Source organism: Hippopotamus amphibius, chromosome 11, assembly GCF_030028045.1.
Source record: "Hippopotamus amphibius kiboko isolate mHipAmp2 chromosome 11, mHipAmp2.hap2, whole genome shotgun sequence".
In the NCBI taxonomy this organism is placed as follows: Eukaryota; Metazoa; Chordata; class Mammalia; order Artiodactyla; family Hippopotamidae; genus Hippopotamus; species Hippopotamus amphibius.
In genome coordinates, this window is record NC_080196.1 from 44,814,948 (window position 1) to 44,829,753 (window position 14,806).

Below are 14,806 nucleotides of genomic sequence, written 5' to 3' on the forward strand. Positions count from 1 at the left end.
CCAGTACATCCTAGTGAGAAACGGTTTAAGGCTGTGGGGTATGTCGGTGGCGCCTCTGCTCCACATTAACTTTGATCACATTTATGACCCTTAGTGTCCTTCAAGGATTTGCTGCTGTATTTTCCAAGACACTTGCTGTTGCAAATACAAATTCCAGTTATATGTGTATCCTCAAATTCAAAGACAGTCTCCATCTCCAGTTCGGGGAGGGGAGAAGAGGGAGGAGGAGAGGAGGAGAGGAGGAGATACCTTAAAGATTCAGCAAGTGCTAAGCTGGCAACGCCAAGCAAATGTTAAAAGACTTGCCTGAAATGACTTTTGCATCGTCCTGCTTGAGAAACACAGTGGTTGCCCCTCTTCACTTTCTATTTACTTGTCCCCGACAAAAGCATCCGCAAATCCTATATTAACCCTGTATTGCCAGGCTTGCCGTGTCCACAGATCTACACAAGTCTGTGTTTACAGAAACTGCACTTGAGAAACGCTGGGGAAAAAAGTAGAAAAGAGGGAATGGAACCCCCAGAGGCACAGGTTAACATCATTTTCATGACTTTTTTCCCCACCACTTCATCCCCAGCTCTCCCGGGCGCGGGAGGAGGCTGTGGGCTGCGGACTCCGCGCTGGAATGAGGAGTCATCGAGCCGGAGCCTAGGTAGCCGCCCCTCCCGGTGTCCCTGCTGCAGCCTCTGGTGCCCGGTCCCTAGATGCTCTCAGCCTCCTCGCCTCCCGGTGCAACATCGCCTGCAGAGACAGCCCCGGCGCCGCACGAGTTGCCCGGCGGGCGGGAGACTCGGAGGCATTGGCTCGGTAACTTTTCACGTCATTTTCTGCTCCGGAGCCCCTCGTCGCCCGTCCGCGCCTCCTCCTGCCGCAGAGCGCGGCGCCCATGGGGCAGGGGCCGAGCAGCTTGCAGCACTGAGCAGACCCGGACTGGAGCCCGTGATGTCCGGCACCAAATTGGAGGACTCCCCCCCTTGTCGCAACTGGTCATCTGCTCCGGAGCTGAATGAAACTCAAGAGCCGTTTTTAAATCCCACCGACTATGACGACGAGGAATTCCTGCGGTACCTGTGGAGGGAATACCTCCACCCCAAAGAATATGAGTGGGTCCTGATCGCCGGCTACATCATCGTGTTCGTGGTGGCTCTCATCGGGAACGTCCTGGGTGAGTTTCCCCCTGTCCCCCTTCGGGCAGCCCTCGCAGGGGCCGCCAAGTCCACGGGGCCGGGGCTGCCAAAACCCCTCCTCCCCTCCAGGGATGCACACAAAGAGGTCGCTGCTCACGGGGTGCGGTTATATTTAAAATTAAAAAAAAAAAAAAAGTTTTCTGATTTTACGAACCAGGAGCGAGCCCTGGAATGGTGATCCCCCTTTCTGCAGGGAGACGCGGGGAGGAGTGTTTCCTTGGCGAGCACCTAGGTTCCAAGCGCGAGGAGAGGGGCAGAGGCAGGATTCTCCAGGTGGATTTGCTGGAGTGTGGGGAAATTAGTCATCCTTTTGTGTACCGTGGCCGGGTGTTTCCGGGGTCTTGGGGAGAGGTCAAGCTGGCAGGATGCAAAGCTGTGCCCCTAAAGAGCAAGCTCTCCTGCGTTGTGGAAGTCACAAAGGACTTGTGAGCCGGGTACAGTGCCCTTTGGGGAAGGGTTGAGGCTCTGTCCAGAGATGGTAATGAAAGGGCAGGGAGTGGGAACAGAGGCAAAGCAGGGAGGTGCACTCCTGCACTGAGGCTGAATTAAACAGGAAGAAGGAGGAGGGGCCTCCGAAAAGTACCAAGGAGATCGCAATCATTCATCCATCTCTCCATTCATTCATTTATCCACTGTACCCATGCATTATCCAGAGCACGCTTGCTTCCAGGCTCGGGAAATATTTGCAACCGATTTTTTTTTTTTCCAAAGACCAGACCAAGCTTAGTGTTAGGTTCTCGCTATTTGTCCCTGTCAAGGTTTGTATGCAAACATAGATTTCCTCACCCACTCCCCACCTCTTCACAATTTCTGAGAGTTGGAGAGGCTGTGGGGTGGTGAGATGGTGGCTGTAGTGATGGAGTTTATTAGGGCAGCTGGGAAATCCACTTAAAAACCAAAAAGGAGCTTTGGAGGGAGGGAAGACTGCACATGAATTGTGAATGGAAGGAGCGAGCACCTTGATGAATGGAGAGTAGGAGGCGTTTGAATGCAGAGGGCAGTGTGCAGGGAATCTCTATGGAAAATGACAGGAGACAAGGGGAGGCTAGGAGAAGATGCTCTTGGCTTTCAGTTACAAAAGAGGCAGAAGATGAGTGAGGTGGAATAAGCTGGGAGGCATTAAAGTCCAAAGTAGAGACTTTATAACTGCAGTGGAGGATGGTAAGAGACTTAGGCTCTCAGCACTAGCCTGATTTTTACTTTCTCACTCCAAGTGTGTCAGTCTGGGCAAGAAGCATCCAGAGTAGTCTCTCACCAATTCAGGAGGCAGCATAGTTGGTAGTATGCGACTGAAGGCATTCCTGAGTTGGTAGGATATTATTTGACAAGAAAGATAAGAAGCCCCTGAGAACTTTAGTTGGCTCTGTCTATATTTTTTCATGCTATTCTAATTTTGTTGTTGTTTTTAAAGGCAAAAATAAAGGAAATCTTTTGAGGATGCAAACAAAGTGAATAAAGGTGGGAATACACATGCTTAGGGCCATTTGTTGTAAGGATAAGTCTGTTAATCATAATGCTTTTCTTGTTTCTCTTCTCCTTGCCATCTATCCTTAGAGTTACAATTAAGACACATGGCTACTAGCATAGCAACATTTCACTGCATTATGCTAACATTTAATGATAATTGAATAATCAAAATTGAACATCTATTGAGTACCTACTGTATGCCGGATCCCTTCCCATACACTCTCTCACTTAAACCTCAGAGTAACCCACATTTGACAGAAGAAGCAAGACTTAGAGAAATGAAATGACTTATTAAGGAACATAATTCAGATTCAGTTCCATTTCTTCTGACCTCAGGTCCAGAATTCTCCATTGATATTCTACTCTAGATTAAGAAAGTGGAGGAGGAGAATGAATTTTTTGCTTCTGGTGTCTGCAAGCCTATTAAATGGATTTCCTGTTCTCCCCTGCATCTAATGCCCACTGTTAATAAATTATCATGAGGGGTTAATGGTTCTGCGATTCTCTCCAACAAAAACCCACCCAGAGAGGAATGTTATTGCATTGCAGTAAAATTTTGACATGTTTTGCAGGAATGGCTACAAATCATAACTATTTTCCTTGCCTAATTTTATTTCAGGGTTAACCTCTGTGATAAAATTTGCTCCTTTTTGCTGTGATTTTATTCTGGCTTGCACAGACCTGTGATGCATGGTCTTCATATCCTAATTGCATAGTTTAGGGGTGCATGTTTGCTAGCCTGAGGAGTGTTTTAGTCTCAAGAAAGAAACACCTCTAGAGTAAAGCACCTTGTTTCATAATGGCAAGGGACAGAGAACTGTCCACAGACCCAAGTGCTGAAATGGCCAATTTTATTAAGCTTAAGGTGGGAAAAAAAAGATATACTCCAAGCTCTTTGTTTTCAAGAAACTGACAGCTGTTTTCCTCAGGACTGAATAACACTGATATCCTCTCTGGCTGAACTGAAACCCATATTCTTTACTGACATATTCCCTGAAAGTTGATGAGGTTTAAGTTTGACATTTAAACAAACGAGCAGTGTCATTACTCACAGACAACATCCTGCTCTTTGAAGTCACTGTCAAATTTGCAAAACGGATTAGACTGAGAATTGCTTTTTTGCTCCCCCCCCCAACCAGTATGTCATTTTATGCAGAGAGTGGCAGGACAAGAAATCACATTATTCATGCAAGATGAAGAGGCAACGTTGGGTATGAAGGTGAAATTCCATAGTGTAGGCAGCAGATGTAATCACTGACCCTTCAGGTCCACTCACCACTTGTACTTTCATGTAACTGACTACTTGGAAAATCTCAACCTTGTTGAACTTACAAATATAATGTAATGAGTTAGAAGTCATTACTCCCACAATGTCCTTTTGTGAGCAGAATGACAACATTTTGATCATATCCACCTATTTTTCTGCCCTCCATGGTATCTCTCTCATTATATACCCTCCCCATTATCAGATGCTTCTTTCCCGAGAAACTACTTTCTCGGAAAAAATGTTGACAAGGGTCATTCAAAATAAGGCAAAAATTTACTCTACATGCAATTTCATGATTATATGCATGCTAATAAAAACATACACACCTCTAATTATAGAATTTTAAGTCCTAGGAAGGAAGATGGGACAAGTTCTTTTTGGAAGCAGTGTTTTTCCACTACCTTCAAAACAAAGTCACATATAACCTATTCCTAAGTATGTCTTGTACTTTAGCCAAGTAGATGCATTCAATTATTTGACCAGTACATTTTGAGCAATTTTATGTTTTTAAAATTAATGTGTGTGGGGGGAGAGGGTTCTTGGGAACACTCAAGGGAATACATTTGATGTCATTCCTAGTATTCCTTGAGTAGAAACTGGATGGGGAGATGGGTTCTAGTCAGTTGAAGCATTAAACATCTGGAGGAAATGAGCAATTCTCTGCTTCTCTTTCTTCTGCATTCAAATATATGATTTTCACCTGGAATGCTTGTACCTTCCCTGTTATTTTCTTTATATGAACAATTGAGGAGAACATTCAACAAATGAACTCAGTTCAGCTGTGCTTCTCACTACTTATGTGGCCTTTAGCAAGTTATCAAACACTCCAAGTCTGTTCTTTTTTTTTTTTTCCAATTGAAAATTATGGCTAATAATGCCTAGCTTGACTCACAGACATAGAGAATCCACTTGTGGTTGCCAAGGGTGAGAAGTGGTGGGGAAAGGATGGATCATTGGCAGTTTGGGGTTAGCAGGTGCAAATTATTATATAGAGAGAATGGATAGACAACAAGGTCCTACTCAACAGCACAGGGAACTATATTCAATATCCTGTGATAAACCATAACAGAAAAGAGTATGAAAAAGAATGTCTATAGGTCTATAATGGAATCACTTTGCTGTACAGCAGAAATTAACACAACATTGTAACTCAACTATACTTGAATAAAATAAACTTTAAAAAATTTAAAAAATAAAAAATAAAGCCAGGATATATGTATAAAGCCAAAAATAAATAAACATATATATATATATATATATATATATATTCTTTTCTTGACACAGTATACACTAAATGCCAATTTCTGTCCCTTCATTCCCACTATTAAAACCTCTCCTTGCTCTGGGGGACAGCCATTCTCTGTCTCCATGGCCAGGCTGTAGCTCTGTAGCTCCTTATGGCCTCTACTCTGGCATTTTTTTCAACTGAGCTTTCCGAAGAGCTGTTAGTAACATGGCATTGGCACCTGTCACACGTTACTCTTCTTTTCCATACCAGCTCCACCTACCCACCCCGATCAGATGTTTAGTGCATCATACTGACTACTTAACATTGCCTTTGCACCTCTCTGGGAAAGTCATTCCTGACCATCATGATGATTTTCTCTCTTTCTCCCAGTTTGCATTTGCCTGCACTAGGTTCCAGTAACTCAGAATTTTTGAAGTGTTAGTTGGTAGGTCTATCACTATTGTTGTTTTAAACAGTGTGTGTGTACACACACACACACACATACACACAGGTGATATGTTGATTTAACTGAGTTAAAGCACACTGCCCAATAAGAGTTAAGCTAAACTGGGTAGGTAGGAGGCGGGGAATACCTGTAATAGGGTTGTGTCTTACAGAGCTAATTGTATGCCCCTGACATGGTACTGGCAGAGTTGCAAGTTCCTGCCACTCCTAAGTCTGAGACCTTTCTTTTCTGCTTGTTCTAAAGCCCATCTCAGCTCTGTGGTCCTCTTAAAACCCACCCTTTCCTACACAGGAAGCAGAAAGAGGTTAGAGATGATACATTACTCATCTCTGCCGAGACCCAATGGAAGTCATGAATAGTGACTGTAAAAGGTAAGATTTGCCATCAAACTTTAAACTTGTGTGATTTTAGTTGCAGAATGCAAAGCATGCTTATCTGAATAAGAATTAAACTGATGCCTCCACATTTTTACTAGAATCATAACCACTTAGTTTTACTGGGTAAAATAAATCATGTTTTCAACTTGAACAGAATCCCAGTGATAACTTTTTAAATGGCTGTCTCATAGATAACAGCAACATTTATCATGGCCGGCAATAATGAGACAACATGTTCTACTGATAATTTAAATGGAATGGGTTCTTTCTATATTTGAGAAAAAATTACGAGGAAAGTGAAATAAATGAAAATGATACCGATGTATCAAACAGGCTAAATCTAACACTCAAATACGAATACATGAAGTTTTTAAAAATTTCCCTGATTTTATTAGGGCATACATATGTATTTTATATGTTTATATTAATTTTTATTATTTCTTATTTTAGAACATATTTGCAAGTCCTCGTGTACGGCAGTTACGTTAGCATCCCAAAGTCCCTGAGTTCTTACTCAGCTTCTCAGATTTCAGGAGTATCCACCACTGGTGTTATTTCACTGGTGAGAGATGACCTCTCCATCCTTCTTGTAGAATTCTGACCTATCCCCCAACCTTACGGATGCTGGCTCTGTTGAATAGTGGCTCACTGGTGAGGCCCAGTCAATGACATGTGATGGGTGAAACAAAGCATAGTTATTCATCTCCAACTCCTCATCTTACTGCAAAGGAAAATGAAGACTATTTATGGAGTACTATATGCCAGACCCTGGAAGCTAGGTTCCACAATGAATATATGTATCTCCCTGGTGCCTCATGACAAACTTATAACAAGGAGATTAATAACTTTGATTTACAAATGAGAAATATGAAATTCAAAAAGCTATTTTAACTTGTTCCAAAGCTTAGTCAGATGGTAAGTATCAGCACTAGGTTTCCAATATAGATTTATCAGGTTCCATGGCCCACCGTGTCACCCTGCCTCTGTCCTGTGCTTCTCACCCAGACCAAGAATCAGGAAAGAAAAGAGAATGGGAATGTTACTGAGGTGTGCCCTCCAGACAATTTATGGAGCTGTGCTGGCCAGTTGCCACACTATTTCTCTGCTAGACTACAGTCCTTCTGCTCAGGGGATGAGCTCATTTGATAAGCTAATCAAGGTCAGGCTAGGGTTACTTTACAAGAGAAAATCTCAAGGTAAAAATAGGTGCTGCCCCAAACACTTTTGCCTGTTCGGGGCAGGGGTGAGGACTCGTTGGATAAATGTTAGATAATTGTGGTTGAGAATTATTTTGTTATTTAAAGTGCAGTCTTTGGAGACCATTAAAGACTGAGGACCTAAACATTTATTATCTCAGATTATCTAAAGATCGTTTTGTTCCTCTTCTGGCTTTCAAACCTACTCACACATTTTTTTCCTTTTTCTGATGGAATTATTGTTAACTTTAAAAGAATTCATAAGTTTCTATTGATTTGATGAATAGGTCAATCTTTATGTCACATAATAGTGTTCCTAGAGCATATTGGTGTTGCATATGTCCAAAGAGGCATTACCTATGACACTGTACGTGAAATGACCTTTAGATGCTGACAGTGGAACACTTTGAGAGGCTGTTGGATGAAGTACATGACATATATGACCAGTCTTCTGGATAGTTGACTCTTAGGACTGAATTTATTCATTTCATCTTTGTTCCCAATGAGAGATCATCTCTTAACCAAGTATACGGTTTAGATATATATTTAAATAGCATTAAATTTTTTTGCCATTTGAACTGTTTCCCCATAAACAAAAATTAAAGCTATTCAGAATAAATATGTACTTTATTCCTGAAAATATTTTTGGATTACTATCATTGAATCTTTTCCAGTGATTTGTTTTCAATATCATAAACATATGAACACTTTCTAATGTTTATATATTATTTTACTCTTCAGAAGACATTGTTACATACATTGATCTTTATTTAGTGAAAAAATTTAGGTCCCTGAAATGATTTGAAATCATTTTAAAAGAAAAGTTTCAATTCATGGAAATATCCAGGCATTGTGTGTCCTGTATTCCAAGAAATCCAGGATAAGGATAGTAACTCCCTTTGTCTGACCTTTGGCTAAGATGTCTTTGGTACCTGATTTTGTCAACATTCTGACTACAGACGCACATTAACCAGATGTACAAAACTGGCATATAAACAAACAAACAAGCAAATAAATAATTAAATCCAGTGTTTTAACTTACAATAAGAAGTTACTCCTACAAGTCATAGAATACTTGAAGCTCTTTCAAACCTCACGGTCTCTCTTTCTGTAGACATTATGTGAAGAGCTTTATTGGTCTGAAAAGGTGGGCTGTGCAGTAGTAGCAAATAAACCCTAAATGCTCATTGGTTTAGCATCACAGAAGTTTATTTCTTGTCTATTTGACACCTAACATGGGTTGGAGAGTCTGTTGTATGCAATGATTTGAGGTCTAGATATCCTGTCTGTTCATGGGCCCCCTCAACACACAGCATCTGTAAAGCAAGCCACCAGGATGGGTCCCAGTGTCCCCCACTGCGCAGTATTCACACACTGCATAGTTCCTCGCCATATCGTGCCAGAAGCGGTCTGAGCAACCACAGTGTACAGCAGAAGTGATAGTATGTCACTTTCAAGATTACACTATAAAAGATAACAGCTTCTGCCTTGAGTTCCCACTCTCTTGCTCTTGGATTTCTTTCTCTGGAGAAAGTAAGCTTTCTTGTTGAGAGCAACCCACATGGTGAGGAATTAAAACATCCAGTCCACCACCATAGAGGAAACATGACCCACTGACAACCACATCTTAGAAGCGAATTCTTCAGCCAGAAAGAGTCTTGAGATGATGCCAACAGCATCTTCCTCTGCCCCCGCTAGCTTGACTTAACCACAGACTCCGAGACAGAAGTATCTCACTAAGCCACTCACAGATTACTGAGCCTTGAGAAGTGATGAGATAATAAATATTGGTTGGTTTAAGTTCTTTAATTTGAGGATAAGTTGTTTTACAGCCTCTAACATTGTCATGATTTGAGAAGAATGAACCGGAAAATAGATACAGGCTCTTAACTACCTTTGCCAAAAAGCAACACGTGTCCGTCATGCCCACAATCATTTGGCCAAATCCAATCCCGTTGTATCAACCTAACCACAAGTGGGATTGGAAAGTATAAAGGGAACATTGTCTCTGTCACAGGAACCAGACAACAGTTAAAAGTATTTTTAACTACCATAGTCTCAGAACAAGAGAATTTAGAGGTATCAGGCCCTTAATGGCATAAGACTAAGATAAGCTGATGGATATTGCCAATTCACATTTTGAATCTCTGCCAATAGAAGTAACGTATAATATTGAAACACTTTGTGCCAATTACTGTAATAAGAATCCAGGGTACAAAGATAATAGAAACCAAGGAACCTACACTCTAGGTGAAGAGACAAACATATTAACAGACAATTTCAATATAATGTGTCAAGTGCTCTGATAGATGAGTTCCAGGATGTAGTGGAAGCATATAGGAAGGACACTTAGTTCCATTTGGGGGATTAGTGAGAGATCCAGGAGAAGATGACTCCTAAACTGAATTTTAATGCATGAATTCAAGTCACACAGGTGAAGAAAATTGAGCAAGGTGTTCTAGGCAAAGGAAACAACAAGAGCAAAATCAAAGAGGCATGAAATAGCATGGGGCATGCAGAGAATGCTAACCAATTGGGTAAGTGCAGTAGAGGACAGTCTAGGGATAGAGCTGGGGCATTAGATAAGGTCTCAGCTGGCTCTGACACTGCAGCTTAAAGGGAGCCCTTCTAAGACTTTAAGGAGAATGCTGTCATTGGGAGACTCAAGAAGATTTTCACACTGGTGTTTGTGTCCTGTTTGGGACTCACTTAATCAAGCCTACTTTAATGAAAAATTTTGCTAAGAAAAGGCAGTCAAAATTCTCCTACGAGGCTTTCCACATGCTGCATTAGGGAGAAAAGGAGAAAGTGAGAAAATGAAGAAGAAAGAAATAAAGAAAAGAAGGGAAAGAAAAAAGATTAAAATATAGGAAAAAGTGTTATTGTGTTTGCTTTGCTGAATAAAATTTGAGAAGAAATTTCTCTTTAAAATATTTTTTCGTAATTTTTTCTGAAAGATGTACTTAGTCTCACGTGTCATAGCTGTATTAATATTTTCCAATGTTCTATACAGCTTTTCACTAAAAGTTTTTTGTATTAACTTATTTTGGGGGTTTCAATGAATCACTATTCTCCTAGCCATCCATCCCTTGAAATTTTTAGATCATTTTTTTGCCTCACACTAAAACCCAAAAGATGACAAATTTGAGATCTTATGGAAATTTTTTTCTATTTTCCAACTAAATCCCCAATTTTTTTCTCTGGATTACTTGTAAGCTTCTAAATATACTCATTTGAAAATTTTATCCTAAATGGCATTCTTATCATTCCAGTAATCATTGAGAATATTTAATTGACCCCAGGTCAGCCTTTAGGGAATTACCAAAAATGTGTCTCTACAAGTTGACATGGTAACTCTTCAAAATTTCTAAAACTGTGGTTACTTTAAAAACGTTTGTTTGCTATTCCTAACTCATAAGGGGAATATAGTTCTGATGAAAAATTGTAATATTCTTTTCTAGATTTTCAGTGAGTTTTTATTCCTACTCATGACTCTAAGATGAATTTATAAAGCACCTGGTTTACACTTGATTTTATTACTATATTGTTAAAATTGGGATCAGAAAACCACTGTATATGGTAATTTATTTAATAAATTCAGAATGAACGTGATGAGTCATCCACTTTGGTAGGGAACCATATTGCTTATAAATACCATTTTGAAGCCAACATGTCTTTCTTAAAATGTGCAGATTGTGTTAATCTTTCTGAGACAGAAGTAAAGAGATGTGGTTAAGTGCTTATGAAACCATTTTCTCATTGGACGAAACTGAGTCAACATTTCATTGTGAAAAAATAGCTAAAACTTCATCTCTCAAATTAGAATACTTAATACAAAAGTTCCCCAAGTTTAGAAAGCTGAAAAACAAATACATTAACAAATCTCACCAGTTGGTACAGGAAAAGGACTTGATAATTGTTGGGACATTTATGTGCTGGAGCTTGACTTGTATTTCAGCCACAGAGAAACTTAGAAAGCCTTGTTCTTTGAAATCATCAGAGATGGTGTTGATGACTCACTGATTCCTGAAAGTCAGTAAGATTATCCTCATTCATAAATTTATGTGTTTTTCTTCCCCAGGCATAATGAACATTGCAACTGGTCACTGACAGGAAGCCAAACTATCTCAGTGGAAAAGGGGAAAATAAGAATTTAAGAAGTTAAAAGCACATAAATAAAAACATATGCACACTCATGCACACACAGACACATTTTGGGGATTGCGTTACGTGAATTATGTGATTTTAATGCACCCTAGTTTTTCATGCAGGATTAAGAAGCTACCTTCCAAACTTTAAAAATGCCAAAAAAAAAAATGAGTAAAAAGTCTTGACTTTCCGAAAGTCAAGAGATATTTTCAACTATTCCTTGAGCGAATGAACTAGGCTTTAGGGAAGCCAAAATGATACCTACACTAGAGATGAGGGTGTCCTTGAATTAACATTCATGTAAGAAGGAGCAACCCTTAGGTGACTGATCATTGTAGCAAAATCTATATTCTTTGAACAGACTGAATATATTCCTGCTCTAACATCTTCACACTTTCTAACTCCCTTTGGCCCTCTCCTGGCTGGTTCCTGCTCAGCTCACATTGTCATGTCGTCAGGGACAGCCTCTAAGGAGGTCAGTCTGAATCTTTACCCCCTATGTTAGCAGCCCATTTTGCTTCTGTCATAGAACTTATTACTATTAGAATGATATTGTTGGTTTGTTTGTTAATTTTACTGTCATGTCCCTTAAGTAACATGTAAGTTCCAAGAGAGTAGTTCCTTTATTTTTTGTTTTTGCAGGTGCATCCTCAGCTTCTATAACAGTGCCGAGCGTACAGCAATGTTTCACTACTAAATGAATCAAAGTATTAGACTTCTACCAGGAGGAATACTTTAAATATAAGCACATTTTTAAAATTAGGCATTGCAGGCTTTAAATTTCTTCTATATAAAATTTTAAAGTAAAACCTCAATAATATGAGTGATGTGTGTGATAATTTTTTTCAATATCTTAAGGAACACACACATTAAAATAAGTATTATATAATTACTAAAGTCATGATTATGGAAGAGCATTTGTAAAATCTCTCCCCAGCACTGTGATCCCGTTTACTTTAGCAGGAAACTATTTTGCGCTTCTTAAAGAGCAAATGAGATTTACAGACTGTGGCAGCTTTTTTTATTTTCCTTCAAGGAAGTTAACATAAATATCCTGCCAAATAACATGCTATATTCTTGCAATTACTGAGGAGAACATATAATGTATAAAACCCTGACTTAAGCCCTCTTTGTTTCAAAGTGATTTCTTTGTTGTTTTTTACATTTTTATAGAAGTCTAAGGAAATATTTGACCATTTGTGTCCCAGATGGGATGGGAGAGCTGAGACTGAATGCTATCTTGATTCCATACTTTCTATGAGAATAAAAGGGCCAAATGTATCCCCACATGAGCTCAGGATGATTCAGGAATGTTCACAGGGACTCAGCTTTAGGAATCCTTCATGATTTTCCCCCGTTACCAGTGACACTGGACTGTGCCAGACAATTGAAAAAAATCATATTTTTCAGGTGGAGCCCAAGAGCAATGTTGGTAATAACTTGATAGTTCTAGACACTTCTTTTAACGGGAAATAAGAGAAACAATAACATTGACTAATTCTGGTCCTCAATTTCCTGACATATCAATCGAATTATAAATTTTTGAAAATCAAAGTACAGCCTTGCTCACAGAGGGGAGGCGTTGCTAATTTTAGCAGACCTGTAACCAACTGAGACAATATTATCAATATTTCTCATTATTGTGGATCAACTGAATTACAGTAGAATTTACATGTTAGGCTTTTGGGAGTTGTTATATTGCCATAATTACCTAACTCTTCAACAACAGTATTTGTCATCCATCATCCGCCATCCAACTTGCTCCTATAACAACCTGTGTGATAGGGCTATTATTCACTCCTTTTCCCAGGAAGTGAAATTTAGTGTTGGAGAGCTGTTATTGTGGTAGGTGTTTGAATAGATTGACATATTATCACTTGGCGTTTCCATTCCTGAACTGTAAGTAAATATAATGCTACTCTCCATTTCTATTCTTCCTTTGCTAATGTATCCATGCTAGTGTGCATAGTGAGTTTAAAATAAATGTGTGTAATTTAAGAAGAACACAAATTCTCAACCACATTTTTTTTTGGTAAACTCGACTGAAATGGACTTGAGTTTCAATGACTAATCTCTAAAATTCTTCATAGGTACCTGGCCACAGAGATTAGGGGGGCGGCAGCAAGAGTCAAGATTTTCTCTGGGTGTAGGTTTTCTCTTCTGGTAAACAGGAGTTCATAAGATTTCTCTGAGTACTGAGTCATCGTCAGCCACAGTGACAGTATCTATAGAATTCTGAAGTCATGCAAGTATATTTTTATCATCCAAGTGGAAGTAAAGGCAACACAGAGAAGCAGAGGGCTCTGTCCAACTATAGCAGCAAAAGGCACACACAAAAAATACAGCAGCCTGAACCAACACACTGGTTTTCTAGGGCTTATCTAATTTGGAGCTATTTCCTTCTCTTATTTCATTCAGCAAATATTTATTGAGCAGCCACGACACATAATCTGTTCTATTACATTCTGTGGAGGAAATACAGAGTGCAGGAGGCATGGTCCTTACCTACAACGAATTTCTAATCTTGGGGGAGAGACTGACATATCAGCAATAGTGTATAGTATAAGAGTTGTTGGAGAGGTGTATGCTAAGTATTAGGCCATAGAAACATAAAAGTTGAATCTGACTTGGGGTAGGAAGTACTCCTTCCCTGAGGACGTAGCATTTGAGGTTTTGTTGTTATGTGAGTATAATTTTGAAAAGTTCCAAAGGATGAAAAGAAATTGTACCTAAGTTGATGAAGTAGTAAGAGTAAATTTATGATTGCTCTCAGGTATATACATAGCTATGCTGAAAATATCATTCAGGGAATTCCAGTAAAACACAGGCTTTCATGAACTTTTTTTTTGAAATTTCAAGGAATAGAGACCTCAAGTAATCTTTTTCGATGCTTTGCAGAGCTTTCATGGTCTACTTTTTTGTGGGTATTTGCCAGGTCTCACGTGTATTTTATATCATGGTGAATTGGATTTTATAAGTTTGAAATCCCTGGAGATATTTTAAAATGAGTTCTGATGGATTAGAGCTTCTCAGAGGAAAATGAATCTGGGGCAATGGTGAGAATGGGTTGAAGTTATGAGACCAGACACTGGGAAGCCTGTTGAAACTCTTCAGAAAAGTGATTATGAGGGTAAAACCAGGGCAGTGGAATCGAATATGAAAAAATAAATATGAGACACTCTAGAAATAGAAATTGACAACTCATCAGATGTGGGGAATTGATAAGAACAGAAAAGATTCTTCTGATTAATAGAATATTTTGGCCAAAGAAAGTACAATGATTGTCTTATTGGTCTTTTTCTTAAGATAGGACATATAGAAAGAAAATCAAGTGTTGTGAGTAGAGAGGTCATGATGAATTTTGCCAAGGCAGGGTGAGTTTGCGTTATTAGAGGAGTAGACCTGTGAAGCTATCCAGCAGGAAGTAGGGCTGGATCCTCCACGTGCCACTCACAATTAGTTTGCTACT

General features: G+C 39.5%; 1 protein-coding gene across 2 annotated transcripts in view; it reads left to right on the forward strand.

The window, feature by feature from the left end:
• Positions 1 to 935: 935 nt before the first annotated feature.
• The window catches only part of HCRTR2 (hypocretin receptor 2), a 109,243-nt gene continuing 95,372 nt past the window's right edge, over positions 936 to 14,806 (forward strand). The window contains exon 1 of one of the 2 annotated variants that reach the window (XM_057699551.1): positions 936 to 1,165. In XM_057699551.1, the coding sequence (XP_057555534.1) occupies positions 943 to 1,165 (223 nt within the window). In that variant the 5' untranslated portion in view covers positions 936 to 942. The remainder of the gene's footprint in view (positions 1,166 to 14,806) is intronic. The other variant, XM_057699550.1, reaches the window with a different exon arrangement.